Below are 20,389 nucleotides of genomic sequence, written 5' to 3' on the forward strand. Positions count from 1 at the left end.
TCAACTTTAGCCCCTAAGGGAAAATCCTCCTCATGGAGACTCAATACGGAAATCCTCCATGATGATGATCAAGTTCAGAATATACAGGATAAAATTCAACATTTCTTTTCTGATAATGAAGGTTCAGTTAGCTCTTCGGTGGTTTTATGGGACGTTTTTAAGTGTACACTCCGGGGACACATTATTAAGGTTATGGCGAAAAGAAATGATATCAAAAAGGAACTCGCTGATTTAGCAGATAATATTAAACAGGAGCTTCTTTTTCAAAGTGCTAATGATAAAGGTTTGTTGCAATCCATTAAAACTCTGAAGTACTCACAACGCTATTGTTACCAAGAGAGCGCATATTGGGGTTGAGGCCCAGAAATCCAAACGATTACTCTTGGAGAAATCGTGCTGGTAAGATTTTAGCAGCGACTTTGAAATTTCAGGAGTCTAGCTTTAAATCTTCTCCAATCTCTTCTCTTACTGACAGATCTGGTACTAAAAAATTTCAGACTACGGAGATTCTGGAGGTGTTTAGGGATTTTTATAGTTCTCTATATACTCCCACTAATCAGTCGTCGTGTGAAGATTGTCAAGAATTTTTAAAAACTATTCCTCTTCAGTCTGTATCTATGGAGGACGGAGAAAAACTGGGTGGTCCGATTACATCGGATGAAATTATTCAGGCAATCCAGTCTACTCAATCGGGTAAAGCCCCTGGGCAGGATGGCTTTCCCATCATGTTCTATAAGTCCTTTCTACCTTCTATGGTTCCTCGTCTTAAAGCTGTTTTTGACGTGTTTATTCAGGAAAGCGCGGTTTCGGGTACTGCGGCGGATGCTACTCATGTGGTAATTCCAAAAGAAGGAAAAGATGCCTCGGATCCTAAAAATGTTCGTCCTATTTCCCTTCTTAATATGGAGGCTAAAATCTTTGCTAAGATGTTTGCTATGCGGTTGGAATCTTATATTCCTTCTTTGGTCCATTCTTCTCAGACGGGGTTTGTGAAGGGTAGACTTGCCAGAGATAACATCTGCACCTTTTGCCATATTCTAGGTACAGCTAAGCGGTCTACACTTCCAGCTGCTGCTCTAGCCTCAGATGCTGAGAAGGCTTTTGATAAGGTATCTTGGCCTTTTCTCCATGCTGTGCTTCGTGCACATAATCTTGGTGACTCCTTTGTTAACATGGTTATGTCCATATTAGCCCATCCTAGAGCGAATATTCGAGTAAATGGGGCTACATCTGAGTTTTTCAGCCTTCGACAAGGTACTCGTCAATGCTGCCCTTTATCTCCGCTTCTGTTTTTATTAGCTATTGATCCCCTCCTTAGGTTCATTAATCTTCACCCGGATATCAAGGGGTTTACTTTTGGTTCGCATTGCATAAAAACAGCGGCTTATGCGGATGTTCTTATTTTTTCGGATGATATTGTATCGGCTATTCCTGCGCTTACAGATATTATTGCTCTTTTTTCTAAGGTCTCGGGTTATACTCTTAACAGAGTCAAGACTGAGATGTTACCCCTGAATGCTTATTGTTTCCCGGCGCATATGGGTAACGCTGGCTTTAAGTGGAAATCCAAACATCTCAAATACCTAGGGATTTGGTTTTGTGGTACTCTTTATGATACAGTGGCTTATAATGAGGCGCAAACTTTACTCAAGGTTCGTCAACTTTTGGATACTTGGTCTCCTAGGTATATTTCTTGGTGGGGTTGTATTCAAACTCTAAAAATGATGATTACTCCTATCATTAACTTTGTTTCTTCAATGCTTCCGGTGAAATTGTCCTCTACCTTTTTTCGCGAGATTGATTCCATTACTTCTAAATTCCTTTGGAGCGACAAGAGGGCTAGAATTGCGTATAAATCCTTGAGGAAGCCTTATGAGAGAGGTGGTTGTAATTTTCCTGATTGGGAGGGATACCAGGTGGCTTTTTTAGCTTCCCAAGGTGCTTTATGGTTTTCCTCGATTCCTGTTCATACACCCTCTTGGATGTTCATTGAGCAACATCTCTCATTTCCCTTACTAATTTCTTCTTTTTTAACCACATCTAATTTATTTATTCAGTTTTCCCGCTCAATTATCTTGGACATGGTTGCAGCACTTAGGGCTGTGGATAGGAAAGTAGCTATCCCAATTTATAAATCGAGGTGGTCCTCTCGGTAGCGTAATCCTAGAATAAAATTTGTTATTAACCCCGCGTTGATCCCTTATTGGGCTTCTAAAGGGGTGACGTTAGTTTGGCATTTATATGATTCCAATAATGATCCGTTGCCCTTCTCCTCCTTGGCCCAACAGTTCTCGCTCTCATATCTGGATTTCTATACTTTTCTAAAAATTAAAGTAGCTCTTGCTAAATTACGCCTGGAGCCTAATTCTCCCACTATTATGTTATTTTCCTTGTGGCTCAGATCTGGTCATGTGGCTTCAAAAATGTATAAAAAATTTTCTTCCACTTCCTTGGTCTTACATACTGTTACCCAACAAAAATGGTTACATCATTTTGATAAGGATCTTATTGAACATATCTCTCCGGAAACTTGGCAGTTGATTGGGAAGCTTTCTCTCCGCGATAAAATTGCCCCTTCTTTAATCCAATCCAAATTCTTCTTTATCAACCTTCTCCATTGGACTCCTGTGCGTTTACATTCGCTACATTTAACCCCTTCCATGCTGATGACGAACCCCAGCCGTCATGCACTACGGTGCTCGCGTGCTGATGACGGCTGGGGTTCGTCACGGCCCGCCCCTGTTCGTGCTGTTTACGGCACACCAGGGGAATCGCGGCCGCATGGAAAGGGTTAAAGGATGATGATCTCTGTTGGAGCTGTGGTCTAGCTGCTGGTGATTATCCACATATGTTTTTTACCTGTTCTTTCTTACAACCCTTCTGGGATCTCACAAATAAACATTTGAAATTAATTTTTAATACTGATTTCCAACTTTCCTTTCCCATGGTTTTGTTGGGCCCATTGGCTTCCCGGGTGCCTTTACCATTAGATACCTTAGATTTGCAATTGTTGGATCTTTTATTGACAGTTGCTGTTAAGGTAATTCTTATGGAGTGGAAGTCTTTTTCTTCCGTATCATATCATACATGGTGGGCATGGGTTTCTTTTCTACGAAGTGCACACATTTCAGTTAATGTGGCTCATCTTACCCCTACTATTTCTAGTAATGTTTGGAAAGCTCTGGACGCATATATGGACTTGGCCTCAAAAGGTTTGGTTGACCAGTATCCTTTTGTGTCATCTACTTGATTGCTGTTTCTTATGTGTGTGGTGTGTTTTTGTAGTACTGCAGTGGATCCTCTTTTCTTTCCCTTCTTGTCTTTCCTTTCCCTTTCCTTCCTGTTTTCCTTTCTTCTCTTTTTCTTCTTTTTACTTTCCTTTCTTCTCTCTTTTTATTTCTTCCATTCATAAGAAGTGATACTATTCACGAACATTTTGGTTCATTGACATATCCCGTATGTGTTTCTTATATTTCACCTATGTATTCTTTACGGGATTTATTTGTCATTGGATCACACATAATACTGTACCTATGGATCTTTAATTGATTGTATCACTGTATATTGCATTTAATTATTTATTATACTTCTTAAAATTTAATAAACTTATTGAACAAAAAAAAAGTAAATTCATCTTTTATTCCTTTATTCTTTTGTTCTGAGATTTTCTGTAAAAGCACAACAGAATTCATAGCCGATGCGACGGATTTTGTCCCAACGGGTCTTCAAGGCTGTGATATATGTATGTAGTCCACAAAGCGTAGCCCAACACATTTTTAGGATATAGTGATTGTTTTAGCAAGATAAAGCTTGGTATTTAAAAGATGTAAGAAAGCGCACAAATGGTATATATCAATAAATTCCCGGATGAGTCGGATATTGTATAGTAGGACATTGTGTGGAGTATAGGTATGCAGCGTGGAGTAAAGCCGAAATCAAAAGAGCCGATCAGCTCTTTGGATTTCAGCTTTATACAATATCGGACACATCCAAATAGTAAGACTTTTTTGGACCCCTTTGAAGCCTTGAATACATTTTCAAAATCTCCATGGGGATGCACCTAGTGTTTGACAAATCAGGATTTAGGATGTTTATGTAAGGGATACCCTTTTGCCGTATTAGTTTGCTGGCTGTTGCTGGTATTCACCGATGTTTGTTCTGTAGGTTGAGTGTGTGTAGTATGCCATATTCAGAATTATTACCGATGCACAAGATGCTGGCTTTATTTGCTGGTATTTGGTTTCAGGCCAAGCTTCCAGAGTTGCAGTCTTTCCCCTCTCCGGATCGTGAGACCATCACACAGCATGAGGAGCTGGTGTGGATGCCTGGGGTCAACGACTGTGACCTACTTATGTACCTACGTGCAGCCAGGTGAGTTATACAGAAGCATACACCTGAAGAAAGGGTAGTAGCCCAACCCCCTCAAATTGGAATAGATCATCATGTTCACACTTAAATTGTATTATCTCTGGATATTGTGAAGAACTGCAATAATAAGCTATCACTGTAAATGAACTGCAGTGTCCTCCTGCTTAGAGCATGTAATCTACCTTGTCTCAGTATTTACCTTTTCTCAAACAGTACATGACGTAAGAACACTAATATCTGTCCCTCTGCCTTTGAGGAAGCGCATGTTCGAGGCATATGGGCTGCAGACCACACACTATTGCATAGATCACCATCGGCTGGTGGGCCTGGATGATTACGCTTTTTAGGTTATACCGCTATACACACTGAGAAGGAAATGCAATCCAAATCCTCTACTCATTGCCATTTCCCATATTTTTTAGCACGTGAACATTTATGAACACACCTGCAGACGTATGATATTTAGAAAGCCACTTTCGATATATGTTCCCTATGACTGCATATCCTACAAGAAATCCAAGTTTATCAGCAAAACACTGCACAGGAAATGACGTTGATCACTAGTTAAACTCACTAATGTTCACCCTAAAAGCCTAAAACGAACTCTGCAGTTTCTCACTGCTGAAGTCTCTTTTCTCTGTTCCCGCCCTGCAGGAGTATGGCAGCTTTTGCTGGAATGTGTGATGGAGGCTCGACGGAGGATGGCTGTGTGGCAGCGTCACGGGATGACACCACCCTAAATGCTCTTAATACAGTACGTTTAAATTTCAGGTCACTTCTGTGGTATTTTTAATAGATCTGTGTATTTGATAAACAACAGAGGACAGACGTACATAAAAATCTTAGATGGTCTCTAGAAGTCTGACAAGTTGCTGATTTTGTGTTAATTGAACTTAGTTGATCGACTTGGCCCACTGTTATTCATGATTGTTTCTCCCTTTGCTTAAAAACAGATCACAAGTCAGTAATGTACTTTTCAATTATTTCATCGGAAAATGTAAGTCCGCATGAATGTAGTATTAGTACGTTTAATGGTCTGTGTGCCAAAGGATTAACTAAAGAATTGTTAACGGAAAGAAGCCTGTTTTCAAAGTGCCAACTTTTTTCGTACTGAGTTATTTCAGATTTTTCCATTTAGAAGCACTAACATATTGTGGAACTGCTACACAATTGAATTGTTTCTCAATAGCTCAGAATGCCGAAAGCTGAGTTGGCCTTTCCAGGTTTTGAATATGTGGTCCGCAGCATGCACACACGTCAGCAGTGAGCATGTTACTAAGCTAATTTCCCTGCATAAATCATCCATATGCATTTCTTAAGCAGACGTTACCCTGCAGCTTTATTCCTCATGTTAGGACCCTGTTTTTAAAAAGGTGAAGCAACAATTGCCTACAGTGAAGATACATTAACACAAGTCAGTAATTTACAGCTGTAATTGAGGTCAGGCTTAAACATAAATTGGATATTGATGCTATTTCTAATTCAGTCAATCCATAAAAGAAACAGAGATGGAAACACCTTAAACTAACTAATAAGTTAAATCTGAAGAAACTTTATAGAAGTTCAAAATGAAAGCTGAAGGCTGCGGAAATACATCTTTCAATTTGATATTAAGATGGAAATTCACCCGGGCAGTCAGCAACACTTGAGTTGAGGACAAACTAAAACTACAAAATGCTGCCACAGAAAGCACTGGGCATGTTATCAAATCTATTGCTTAGCGGAAGGCTCATGCAACAAGGAGTCAGAATATGGCTATCTGAACTTGTGTAGATCTGTTGCCTGTGAAGAACTTGCTTATGTCCCTGTCTGGAGGTACTATAGGTGATCTATAGTTGTGTGAACATGCAGGAGCTCTACTGATATTGTAATTATTTCTGAGGCGACTGGTAGTGTTGGTTAAGTAGGATATACTCCGGCTGAGAACTTTAGCTTTAATGTTCAAAATGCAAATTTTAATGTGCAGATATTTAGAAATGATGCAAAGCTTTGTTGTTGAGTAACTAATTGTTGGTACAGGATCAGTACTTGACTTAGGTCAAGAAAGCGGCTTTGTTTGACTCAGTGCCAGCCAAAGTGGCTGTAACTCTGTTTCCCCTTGGTTGGTTCCTTGGCATATCATTTTTGGTTTATATTTCTTTTTGTTTTTTGTATATTAACATGGTTGTAATGTTGATCTTGGCACTCGTGTACTGCATATGTGGGATGGGTAGGGGGTGACGGGTGGGGCCGGGATGGATCGAAGGGTAGACTAAAGGGGTATTAACTGTGTGAACTTGTCCAACAAAAGATCCTGGTAATTCCAACCTCTGCCAAACACCTGCTGTCCTAATGCTGCAGATAGATGCCCTGCCCATGTGGATAGTTCACTTGGTCCTGTGTGAGGGGAATTGGGATGTGGGAGTGCAAGGTTTTGCGTTGTTCTCTGAATCTTGTAAGCGTGCCTATTGCACATTGTTGCCCCCCTTCCTCTAGCGCTCTTTCTGACTGAGCGTGGGGACTAGGGCCCTCACTAGGCATCCCAGAGGTGCAGAAGTATAGCATCACATGCAGTCGCCAATGGGATTTGGCTTAGCCCTAGGTCATATTCTCATCACTCCGCTACACTCTCCGCTTCTGCCTAGTTTCTGAGTGAGCGATACCACGCTTCCTTCAGAGGGTATTTGAGACATCTCTATCGTCTAGATCTGCTAAATAGACCCTCCTATGTGTTTTCTGCTGTGTGTTCAGTGCAGTCCGCTAGATGAGTGGTGACCATTATCCAGTAAGTGTTTAGGGCTTTGCAGCCCCATAACATATGGATTAAGTCTGCATTCACCAACCTGCAGTGGGGGCAGTGCGCATTAGTACGCTGAAAGTATCTTAATGTTCGAGGCATATGAACTGCAGATTGCACACTGTGCATAGATCGCCACCTAGTGTTGGGCCCAGATGTTTGCAGTTTGTTGTTGTCCTGAAAAGTTCTTTGGAAGTCACGAGATAGCTGACTCCTCCTTTGGACCACATTGCGCATGGGCATCAGCTCCATCCCCAGATAGTTTTTATCCGCCATCGGGCTTGGATGTGTTTCCTGCGCTCCGGTTTGGAACCGAATTTCCTTCGGCGCGCAATCCTCACCCAGTTCGACGGTATTGTTTCGATCGTGCTCCACGTCGACACGATTCTTCACCACTTCAAAGTCTTCGATTCCGGTCGTCGGCGAAGGCCTTCGGGCCTACCTACGCCTTACTTTCTGGCTCATAGAAAGGACGCCATTCAAGTAATGTGTCCTCTATGTGGGTTGAAGTTTCCCCACACGGACCTACATGAGGTGTGCAACCTTTGCCTCTCACCGGAGCACAAGGCCAAAGACTGTTACTCTTGTGCCTCATTCGCTCCAAGAAGACGATTAGGGACCGACGAGCTCGAAGAACTATGGCTTGCTAGTCAGCTTCTATCCCCGACGACATCTTTGAAGAGGGAGTCGACGTGCCAGAACACCAGCACGCCGAAGAGAGTACCAGCTCCTCAGATGCCTAAGACTCCAACGTCGAGGACATCACTCCAGCTCAACGGGTTGTAAGTAAGACAGTCAACCCCAACCCTTCCTCGACACCCTCAAAAAAGGCTTCGGTCACACCCTCACCTTTGGGCCCGGGTGCACACCGAGACACTGCTTCCCACGCCCCGCCTTCGTTCCCGGCAAAGAAGCCCACTAAGCCTTCAGGCAGCTCGGTGCTCGAGCCAGCCTATCTCCGGTGCCGATCCTATACCGACACCGAAAAAGAAGCCATCTTCCTCAACCACGCTGACCGTTGCTCCGACACCTAAGCACGCGGCGCCGATGACTCAGCGGCTCATCGATGCCGAAACCGCACTTGGAGCCGAGTAAAAAAAAAAAACACCTAAAGCTCCAGATTCACACGCTTCGGAGCCGAAAAAAGACCCGGAACCGAAAAAACAGGTTCCGGTAAAAGACATTTCAAAAGGGCACACTTCTAAGCCGAAAGACCCAAGACCAGCTACCGACTCTGTGCCATAAAAACCTACGGAGCCAAAAGCTTCGACGCTGAAGGATCTGCTCTACTCAGAGGAGATTTTCACATCGGATCCCAATCAAAAAACATTTGTAAAGGATCCTTAGACCGGTCAATTGACTCTCTGCTCCCAGAAGAGACCACTTGAGGCGCCAGCACCTCCTCCCCCTCCAAAGAAGAGACGTTGCAACCTCTCCATTAAGGGTCCCTTCTCCACCACCTCCCCATACTGTTCCTCCTCCTACACCTCCTCCACCACATCATTCACCTACACCATCCACTAATCCAGATGATGATGTAGACACAGACTCTGATGACACAGGTGGGGGTGCACATGACCCGGCAGTGACCAGTAGTCCCCCTCAGTCACCTAATCCATGGGATGATTACAACACCCCTAATGTGCCTTACGTCCCATAAGACGATGTATACCCTTCCAGACCTTCCCCAACAAAGGACACTCTAGTTTTTAACCTATTAGTCCAAAGAGCTGGCCAATATCGTGGGGTGGACTTACACACCGATGCAGTGGTGGAAGATTTCCTATTAGACACTTTTGATAACACACAAAGGTCTACTGCCATTTTGCCAATGCTTAAGGGTGTCATCAAGCACGCAACAGAGGTTTTTAAGGATCCTGTCAGGGCTAGGGTCCTCAATCCTCGCATTGAGAAAAAATATAAAGCTGCCCCTACAGATCCAGTATATATTAAAGGTCCAGCACTATTAGATTCTTTAGTAGTGTCTAATGCACGTAAACGTGCTAATTGTCAGACATCAGGCGAGGCCTCACCACCAGACAAAAAATCTAAGCTCCTTGACGCCTCCGGCAAACGAACAGTCACAAGCAGCTAACATCTGGCGCATTGCCAACACCCAAGCTTTGCTGGCAAGATATGATCGGCCACATTATGATGAACTAGAGTCCATAATGCAGTATCTACCAGACAAATACAAAAATAGGGCCAATGAGGTTATACAGGATGGTAAAAATATTACTAATACTTCCATTCGTTGTGCAATAGATGCTGCAGATGCCGCCTCAAGGGCAATCAATACCAGCATCCTTCTACGTAGACATGCCTGGCTACGTATTTCAGGTTTTAAACCTGAAGTACAAAACTCCATCCTTAATCAGCCATTTGATGACACATTTATTTGGGCCAAATGTTGACGTGTCTTTAGAAAAAATGAAAAAAGACACAGATACAGCTAAATCTATGGGAGCCTTGCAGCAGCAAGCACCCAGACTTTATTTTCGTCGCTCATCTTAAAGAGGCAACAGAAGAGGCTACTCCTTGGAAAGTCCCTCCACTTCTTATAAAACCCCTAGCCAATCCACATTCACTAAGGGCTACCAGAGATGGGGTTACAGGGGTAACAACAACAAAGGCTGAGGCAAAACCAACAACTCCTGCTCTGCCTCTACCCCTACCCAATGATTTTCCTCCCCTTCCCCCCCAACATTCCACTCCTGTTGGGGGAAGACTGCAACAATTTCTTCCTGCCTGGACCAACATCACATCAGACAGGTGGGTGCGACAAAATATTCAGTCAGGTTACTGTCTAGAACTAACATCTACCCCCCCAAACATACCACCCAAACAGCGTCCAATGTCACAAGAACATCTATCCCTGTTAAAGCAAGAAGTAGTATCTCTGCTAGAAAAAAGTGCAAAAGAACCAGTTCCTCTGCACCAACAAAACATGGGGGTTTACTCTCTATATTTTCTGATTCCAAAGGACGGCACTCTAAGGCCTATTTTAGACCTCAGACCGGTAAACATATACATACAGTCAGACCATTTTCACATGGTCTCACTCCAACAAGTCCTTCCGCTCCTGTTACAAAGCAACTTCCTTGCTACTCTAGATCTCAAGGACACATACTTCCACATTCCTATTCACAAAGCTCTCATGAAGTATCTCAGATTTGTAATAGACGGGCAACACTATCAATTCAAAGTACTCCCATTCGGAGTCACTACAGCACCAAGAGTATTCACAAAGTGCTTAGCAGTAGTGGCAGCGCATTTAAGAAGACAGCACATCCACGTCTTCCCCTACCTGGACGACTGGCTCATTAAAGCCAGCTCATACAGTCAGTGCGTGGAACACACTTATGCCACGATCCAACGGCTCCACAACTTGGGGTTCACAATAAACCACACCAAGTCTCATCAACAACCATCCAAAGTACAACAATACCTAGGTGCCATAATAAACACCTCAACAGGGCTAGCTTATCCCACTCCAGCAAGGATAGCCACCATGCAAACTCTTCTAACAAAGTTTCAGCTGCAAAACTCCCTTTCAGCACGAGTGTTCATGCAACTCTTAGGGATGATGTCCTTTTGCATTTTCATAGTACCCCATGCAAGACTACAAATGCGTCCTCTTCAAGAGTACTTATCACGTCGATGGAACCAGGCTCAAGGCCAATTAACAGACCTAGTGTTGGTAGATGGTCGAACTCATCGCTCTCTGCAATGGTGGAACACCAAAATCCTTTCCAAAGGGCCACCGTTTCTAGAGCCAGTTCCTCAGATAGTCTTGACAGCGGACTCATCGCTTTCCGGCTGGGAAGCCCACCTACTGCACCACACCATGCAAGGCAGGTGGACGCCACAACAAAAGTTACTCCATATCAATCACCTGGAGTTACTAGCCATATTCCTAGCACTAAAAGCTTTCCAAAAGCAAATGTCACCAAAGCTGCGTTAGTCCGCACGGACAACATGACAGCCATGTATTACATACAGAAGCAGGGCGGAACACACTCCCCGCACTCTCTCAACGAGCACAGGACATATGGCGGTGGGCTATACCTCAAAACATATTCCTTCTAGCCCAGCATGTTCCAGGAGTACAAAATACCATAGTGGATCTGTTAAGTCATCAAACACAACAGACCCACAAGTGGGAAATTCATATGCAAGTTCTTCAGCCATTCTTTCAGACGTGGGGACAACCTCAGATAGACCTATTTGCCACCCACAAAAACGCCAAATCCCCAAGCTTCGCCGCCAGATATCCACACCCACTGTCCAAAGGCAATACGATATGGATGAACTGGTCAAACAGATTTGCGTACGCTTTTCCACCTCTACCACTCATGCCACTAGTAGTACGCAAACTACAGCAGCATTCTCTGGCACACCTAGTTGCTCCAACGTGGGCCAGACAACCGTGGTACACCACTCTGCTACAACTGTCTGTAGTACCACACCAAAAATTGCACCTGTCTCCACACCTCTTAACACAGTACCGTGGAGAGATCAGACACCCGGACCCAGCTCAGCTCAACCTTGCGATCTGGCTCCTGAAATCCTAGAATTTGGATATCTGAACCTTCCTCCAGACTGCATGAATGTCATAAAAGAAGCTAGACGTCCAACCACAAGGGCATGTTATGCAGCAAGTGGAAACGATTTGTAATATATTGTCACAATAACAATATTTTTTTTTTTTTTTTGAAAACCTTTATTGAGCAACAAATCAGTACAAATACGGGCCTACAACCTCCCGGCCGGCCACGCTAACAATTGAACGTCAATGCAACTTTACGACGACACAGCAATATCTTTGTCATAGGCAAGCATTAAACGAGTTACACTGTAATCACCATATTGCCATGTCTCAGGATCGGTGAAGGTTAATTTTAAGGTTTTCATCGCGACAATGAAGTTCAGGTCGTACTGCTCCGTACTAATACAAACAAGAAGAAGAGAACTAGGTCCATGTAGGTGGGACTCGACTACAAACATCCATATCAATCAGTGCGGTACGCGACATGCAAGTCCCAGCCAGAGGACGGCCACACAGTATGCATACCCCAGGAGAGGACGCAACATCCCAACCAACACCGGCCATCACCCATCCCCCAGTCTGCCTAACACGGGCCCAGGAAAGATAAAGTTATATGAAAACAAAAGGCACCATAGAAATAAACACCAACTAAAACATACCCCCCCACCCTACACACATGCAGAGGCTACGGCCTACCCCCCCCCTAGCAGAGTGTTTCATCTCCCCAAAAAACCCGAAATGTAGTGAGAAAAGAGAAATTGAGAAGAAGGAAGAAAAGGAAAAGGAAAGAAAAAGAAGCACATTTCACAGAAGACCGGAGGAGGGCCAGTCCAGCATGTCCGATGCAATGAACACACGGATAGCAACGTTACCCACGGCCGCCCGACCCCAGGCCCCGACCCAGTACCCAATCGATCTGTACCTCCAACAAGTTACGTCCCCAATCCCGGCCATACACGTAGAAAGCAGCAGTACAATCAAAAACAACATCAGCCCTGTCCCCTTCGAACCGGCGTGTCAACAGGGTCCAAGTCCAGATCAGCCAACGTGGATGAGGAGGGCTCCGGTGAAATCCAGTGTTGGAGTCGAGGTGCTCGCGACGGGGCAAATTGTTCGAAAGGTCGATGACATGGGGCACAAGAGTTCTTTACGGCCAAACCAAAGTCCACACCACTGGGCGCAAGATCAAATAAAAGTTCCAGCGTAGCAGCCCGACGGGGCCCAAACGGCAAGTCCAGATTGATGCGAGGAAGCATGTCGCCAGAGAACAAAGGAGAAGGGCAACATGGCGTCCGAGGCCCGAGCAACGGCCCCAGCGAAGAAGCAGTGCCGCCGGACCCTTGCGAGGCGGAGCCGAGGGACACCACAGCAGTCATGGAGGTGCGCCCATCCATCGCCCCGGTACACTCCAGAGCGGGTGAATCACCTTTAACCGATGGAGGGTGTGGCACAGTGCGCAGAGCTGAGGGGCAGTCGTGACCGGCTGGAAGGATCTCAGTGAGCCGGGCCCCCAAATCGATAGTAAGGACACGGAAGGCCATACGCAAGTCCACAATTGCTTCTAGGACATCACGCAGCCCCAGCGGAGGATCCAGAATGGGATATGCGCAACTGGCCACCATCTTGTGTGCACGGCTGTGGAGCGCCATGAAAGCAAGCCTTACCCGTCAACGAGCCATCCCCGAAGGTCTGCGCAATGTCAGCAGGACACAGCTGGCACTGGGATGTGAAGGCAGCCGGTCAAAAGGGGGCTTCATAGACCAGGGAGCCGGCAAAACAGGGAAATCCACTGGCAGATGCAAGAATGTAGACGCGGAAAATGGCGTCCGCCGTGGGAGAGTGCAACAAAGAAGCAATCCCGGCCCTCATCCAGCGAGGCCGGGATACACTGAGTGAAGGCGACACAATGTTGCAAGGGAGGCGCGCTGGGCAGCCAAGCCGGGAAAAGCTGCTGTGAGAAAGCCCAGCGCCAGCCCGTGGAAGCAGGTCACCGGCTCCTCCCCCACCGCTGCGGCCGCCGCTGTTGATGTCGCCGCCGGCCGTCTCCGCACTCGATGTCCCTGCCGTGGCCACTCAAGAGGCCGGGGTGGAAGCGGAGGCTCTACACCCCCGGGATCGCTCCGCTTTCGCCGAAATCCGTCGCAGCGGGAGTGGGAGCGTCTCCGAGGTAAGTGGGGTTCGCGGAGGTGCAGGATTAGGGTCAGGATGTCGAAGAAAGGCACCCGGGTCGACGGAGCCGAGGCGCTAGGCGGCCATCTCGGCTGCTGGCTAGGCTCCTCCTGTCCACAATAACAATATTAATCCCCTAGATGTATCTATTCAACATACCATAGGATACTTACTATATCTCCAAAGATGTAGCTTAGCCTATACGTCTATTAGACTACATCTTGCCGCACTAGCAGCATATCTGCAAAACAGACAACATCTATCTCTATTCAGAGTGCCTGCCATTAAAGCCTTTATGGAAGGCCTTAACCCCTTCCATGCTGATGACGGCCCCCAGCTGTCATTCATCACGGTGGGCGTGTGCTGACGACGGCTGGGGGCCGTCATGAACCCGCCCACTCTTAAAAATGGACGCACAGGCGCAGAACCGCGGCCGCGCCCAAGGGGTTAAAAGAATAATTCCTCCCAGAGTACCACCTTCACCAGTGTGGAATTTAAACGTTCTTCTCACACGGTTAATGGGACCTCCCTTCGAACCCTTACATGAATGTGAATTACAATTTTTCACGTGGAAAGTTGCATTCCTAGTAGCTATTACTTCTCTGTGGAGAGTTGGTGAACTACAAGCACTAACCATTCAAGAACCCTTCTTGCAAATGCATCATAATAAGGTAGTTCTGCGTACTAATCCAAAATTCCTGCCGAAAGTCATTTCTCCCTTCCATCTCAATTAATCTGTGGAACTGCCCGTTTTCTTCTCGCAACCACAGATAGTAGCAGAAAGAGCTCCATACACATTAGATCTCAAAAGAGCATTGCTATACTACATAGAAAGGACACAACCCATTCGTAAAACAAAACAACTTTTTGTCTTTCTCTCCACCACACAAGGGTAATCCCATTTCAAAATCTGGGATAGCTAGATGGATTGTCAAGTGCATACAGATTTGTTACCACAAAGCTAAACAGATGTTATCTGTTCCTCCTAAAGCCCACTCTACAAGAAAGATAGGGGCTTCAATGGCATTTTTAGGGAACATTCCCCTAGATGACATCTGCAGAGATGCTACATGGTCTACACCGCACACATTCACAAAACACTATTGTGTAGATGTGCAAACCAAACAACAAGCTAATGTGGGCCAGGCTGTTCTCAAAACAATATTCAAAACTACTGCAACAGATAGGGGTGGTCGCCGCTAAGAGTGGGTACTGCTATACAATCTATGCACATTGTGCAATCTGCTGCTCGTGTGCCTCGTACGGAAAATGCTACTTACCAGTATGCATCTGTTCTCTGCATGTAGAGCTGCAGAGTTGAACACGCCCACCCGCCTCCCCGGCTACCCTTCTCTGTTCCAGTATTATCTTAATTAGATACATATTACATGGGCATCCTTCCTTTTTCTCGCAAAGCTCCATCATTTCCCTAATGGCGAAAAACAATCTGGGGATGGAGCTGATGCCCATGCACAATATGGTCCAAAGGAGGAGTCACCTTTTTCGTGACTTCCAATTAACTGTTCAGGACAACAACAAACTGCAAACATCCGGGCCCAACACTAGGTGGCGATCTATGCTCAGTGTGCAACTCTGCAGCTCTACATGCCAAGAACAGATGTATACTGGTAAGTAGCATTTTCCTTTTTCTGGTGTGAGGTATGCCCTATGAATTATGTAGGTGTATGAGGCGAAACCTGGCATTCCTGGGTATGAGTATGGGCCCTTACAGAATACCCTCCCATTCTTTTATCATTACTAGGGCGATGGAAATCAGTGTCCCTGCAGTTTCTGAGGAGGGTCAGTGTGTTTGTTGCGTGTGTATGCAGGAATTCAGAGAACCATTTGACAAGATGCCTCCCTGTGCACATGATGTGGACATACTGGATAGTGTGGTGTGTTGCAGTTTCCTGTGACACATCTCTCCACAGTCCCCTTAATGCTGCGAGTAGAGAGGTATGCAATAGGAACTGTCCCAGCGGCAGTCCGTCCTCCATCACAAATGTGTTTGTAAGGTGTTAGTTGTCTGTCATGGTAAAGGTCTCCTAATGTCTGCATTCCAACTTCTTCTCATGTTGAAAGATCAGTCCTGGTGATGCTACCTCAACCTCTTGGCGTGCCCAGTATGGGTTAAGCAAGTGCGTACGAGGTGTGATCATTAGTAAGAGTTAGAATTCATTGAAAGCATTTATAGGCCACTGACCGCATGAACTGTTCTGGTGCTTTGCCCTTCCCCCTGGATGAAACGGTTGCTGGATGGAAGAGCACGTCCAGGCCTGTTGGTGTGTCACTGTGTCTCCCAGCTGTTATCCGCTAACCCAATTGGCAACCCACTGCAGTTGTGCTGCTAGATAGCAGTGTTCCATGTTGGGAACTCAAGGTCCTCCTTGGTCTACTGGTAAATATAACTTCGATAGTGCAGCCCGTCAATGTGGGCCGTTCCAGAAGGAATCCTTCATTGTACGCTCAAAGGAGTGTAATACGGGTGGACGGGTGTGAAGCGGTAGGTTCGTGAAGGAGTATAAAAGTCGGGCAGCACCACCGTCTTCAGCAGAGCTATTCGGCACATAACTGTTAGTGGTAGGCTCCGCCAGAAGGTAATCTGCAGGCTTATTGTGGACTACACACATGTGATATTACCATCCGTTAGGACTTCATGTTGGTGGTAGATCCTGACCCCCAAGTGGCGGAAAACAGCGAGTTTGCATCGTATACTCTCTCCATTGATAGTCATTTATGGATCTGAGTCTGGTAGAATGAGTACAGGCACGTTTTTGCCCAATTAACTCTTAGGCCAAACAGGTATGCAAAATCGGTGAGTATTTTTGCGACATTGTCACAGGGTACCCTGTTGTCCCTAACATAGAGAAGGACATCATCCACATGTAGCGAGATCGAGTGCGTCCTGTCTCCTAGTGAGATCCATCCTACTGCTCCCTCTGCTGGAGGGCCGCCGCCAGCGGTTCTATGGCTAAGGAGTACAGGAGCTAGATAGAGGGCATCTCTGTCTGGTACCACGGCCGATGGCTACCGGTCTCTACAAATATGGACCTATTTTCACTCTTGCTTGGGGGTCTATAAGAGTCTAATCAGGTGAAGAATGCGATTGCCTAGGCCACTTTGAGACAGAATGGCGAATAGGTAGTCCCAATCCAGCGCGTCAAATGCTTTCTCAAGAACGAGGAGCATGCACCTTGAGTGTGGCCTTTGATCTGTTGAGTGTCTGGCCACGCAAAAGAAGCAGCTTAGGTTTAGGGACATATTACCAGATAGTACAAACCTGTTTTGGTCGGGGTGTACCAGAGCTGGGACATGAGGGGGCCAGGCACTCCGCCAGTTTTTTTGCCAAATGTTTGTAATCAGTGTTGAGAAGTGCCAGTGGGCAGTAGGAGCCTAGTAGCTCGGTGTCTGTCTTTCTTAGATAAGGAGACTTAAAGGGATTCCTGCAGCATTTGTCGGAGCGGGGACACCTCTAATGATACCTCATAAAGGGCCAACAAATGGAGAGCTAGTTCCGAGGCATATGCCTTGTAGTACTCCGCTGGTAGTTCCATCTGGGCCGGGTGCTTTCATGATGGACAGCGCTCTAATGCCCTCCTGAACCTCAGAGTGCAATCGGCTCATCTTGCTCGCCCTGTTGAAGTGGCATGATTGTGGGTAGGGGAAAATGGGGATAGGACCCCTTCCAGCCTATGCGGGCCCATGGTGACAAGTGTGCCATACAGAGCTTTGTAGTGTTTGATGAATTCACCATGCATCTCCCTCTGGGTGTGTGGCAGTTGGCCTAGCTCCGAGTGCAATGAATGAACCGTCCGGTGCGGCTGTTCTGGTCTAATCAACCATGCTAGCAGGCGGCCTGCTCGGTCCCCAGAGGCATGGGTGTGAGCAGAATGGGCGGCGTAATTTAAGCAGCGGAACCACTCTAGTAATTCCTCATGTTCGCGCTTTGTCTCGGTGAGGTGGTTTGTGCCTATGGATCCGACTGCAGCCGATTCTATTCGGAGTAGGTTCTGCTCAAGGTGTGGCACGCCCGTCTACTTGCTTACGGATGCCCAATTATTGGCCACGGCCAATAATGGCCTTGTGTGCCTCCCACTCCACCCCCACATCTGTACCTGAGCCTGTGTTGATGTCAAAGTAAGTATATTTAGCTGAGCACAGAGCTACACATTAGGACGGATCCTCCATCACTGCTAGTTGGAGGCACCACAGTTACGCGAAATGACCAGTGTCTGGCCATTTGACCCGGAGGAGATTATTATGATCCGAAAGTGTACGCTCCAGGTAGTCTGTGTGATAGCACCCAGGGAGCAAATCGGTCGATGCGAACATGGAGGTCGGGCTCTGGGGAGTAAAAGGAGTAGATTTTAGTTGTGGGGTGTTGCATGAGCTAAATGTCTGTTAAGGGCCAGTGGTGTATCTAGTCACCCAGAGTCAGAGTATTAGATGTAGCTGCTGTCTGTGAGAGAGGAGAGTAAGATCGGTCTAATGTGGTGTCCATGACTGCATTAAAGTCCCCTCCTATTAGCCTGGGAAGAAAGTTCCAGCGTGCCAGTATGCCTGAGAGGGAGTGCCAGAAGTTTGCCTGATCAGAGTTAAGGGCATATACAGTCCAGAGCAGTATGTGCCTCCCGTCCAGATACCTCTCATGAAGACAAACCGCCCGTCTGCGTCTATCGATTCTCCAACAGCAAATGAGGTTCCTGGCCTCACCCATATAAGTGTCCCCTGGCATGTGAGTAGTAACCTGTGGCATAGACCTGTCCATGCCACCAGTGTTGAAGACGGTGAATCTCTTGTAGTGTGAGGTGTGTTTCCTGCAGCAGCGCTATATGTGCTGACCTGCGCTTAAGATGGGCGTAGGTATCTGAGCAACATGCAGGTGTATGCATTCCCCTCACTTTCCATGTGATTGTTAATGGACGACATGGATCAAGGGGGTGGGTGTATGTATGCACATAGCATGTGTTGGGCGAGGGGCAGATATCTTGTCCAGGGGGTGCAGATCAGGACTGCACCTGCTTGCACTTATATCGTCCAGACAATAGAAATGCCATATTTCAGTTCTTTGAACAAAAGTTATAGAAAAGGGACGGAGTGAAAGAAAGGAGTAAAAATCAAAACAATTATGTACTGTATCAGAGCAAAGGAACAACAGGTATCGGCCCAAACAGTGGGGAATTCCGCGCAATAATTAACAGCTGATATTTGAAAGAAACAGGTCAGTATTAGATTCCTTACCTTAGAATATCCCCAGGCGTCAGACTGGATCTGGAAACTTTTGAGTAGCAGTACCCTTGCGCGTCGTCTGCGGCTCCGCGTCCGGCGTCGTTGGCGCCGGGATGACGTCGCCGGAGTACTTAGACGCCGCCCTTGTGCGCTGACGTCAGCTCTTCTTTTTTTCCGCGCCGATCCGGAAAAATTGGTACCCTTAGTCAATTTTTGACTAAACTTTTTCGATCATTTTTGATCTTTCTTCGAAGTCGAACGACTCAGACGGTGCCGTTTAGGGATGCCCGGGTTCAAGCCCTGCGTCGACTGCAGCCGACTGATGTTGTTAACCGAACCCCATCGCCAGTGTCTACATTGCCTGGGGCCCGCAAGCGCCTCGAGCTCCGGCAGTCGGCCGGTGCCATTCGAGATCCCAGTCCGGAAGGAGGTCGAGGGACCGGTTGCGGGGCCGTAGGCATCACAGCTCAGAGAGTCAACACCACTCCTCGGGCTCCAAGTCCTCAGGTAAGAGGCACAAGAAGTCAGAAGAAGCGACATCTCTCTTCTGACTCCCCCCGACGCTCGCACAACGCGGCGGGGGTTCGGGCGACACCGCACACGCTCCTCCTCCGGAGCCGCAGGCGTCGAAGCCTGCTCCATACCCGCCGGTCCCTGGGCAGAACGTGACACCGGAGTAGATTGATGCCTTCCTCACGGCCATGAGCTCACTCACTCCTCCGTAGGGTTCCGTGGCGCCTTCGGGCACCGCGGTCCCGACTGGGTGTCCAAGCGGGCCGGGTGCTTCGGCCCCGGCGCCGTCAGGTGCTTCGGCCCCGGCGCCGTCGGCGACTTTGGTCCCGACGCCGCAGGGCCCCACTGGATCCGGTTCCGGATCCGGGTTATCGCCGGTCTACCTTACGGCCCGCCAGCGCCGGCCACTAGGGTGTCACCCCGGACGCCGTCCCCAGACGACGTCGTCCCCGGTCCCCCCCCCCCCCCCCCCTCGACCCGGTTACGGCACCGCTCGACGCCGCATTCGACGTAGAGAGAAGACTTTTTCTTCTATAGTCCGTCCTCGTCATTTGACCCAGAGTACCAAGAGATGAATGGCGAGGCAGATTGGGAGGGGTCTGAGGACGCTCTGGCACGTGAGTGCCAGTCTTATCAGGACTGGGCAGGTGAGCTAGGGGATGGCAGTGGTTTGGACACTTCGCCAGACACTGGTTTTGTCTCCCCTCCTACCGTGGCTACGGAGGAGGGAGCTGCCTATAGTGTGGTGTTGACGCAGGCGGCCAAGGCCTTATTTTAATTTAATT

At 47.1% G+C, this 20,389-nt stretch overlaps 1 protein-coding gene across 13 annotated transcripts in view; it reads left to right on the forward strand.

Annotated features, from left to right (window-relative positions):
• The window catches only part of RERE (arginine-glutamic acid dipeptide repeats), a 1,284,697-nt gene that overhangs the window by 809,563 nt on the left and 454,745 nt on the right, over nucleotides 1-20,389 (forward strand). For all 13 annotated transcript variants that reach the window (XM_086921406.1, XM_086921411.1, XM_086921410.1 and 10 more), the window contains 2 exons: nucleotides 4,247-4,371; nucleotides 5,023-5,122. In XM_086921406.1, coding sequence (XP_086777532.1) covers nucleotides 4,247-4,371; nucleotides 5,023-5,122 — 225 coding nt within the window. The remainder of the gene's footprint in view (nucleotides 1-4,246; nucleotides 4,372-5,022; nucleotides 5,123-20,389) is intronic.

The sequence above is a fragment of the Lissotriton vulgaris genome, chromosome 5 (assembly GCF_964263255.1).
Source record: "Lissotriton vulgaris chromosome 5, aLisVul1.2, whole genome shotgun sequence".
In the NCBI taxonomy this organism is placed as follows: Eukaryota; Metazoa; Chordata; class Amphibia; order Caudata; family Salamandridae; genus Lissotriton; species Lissotriton vulgaris.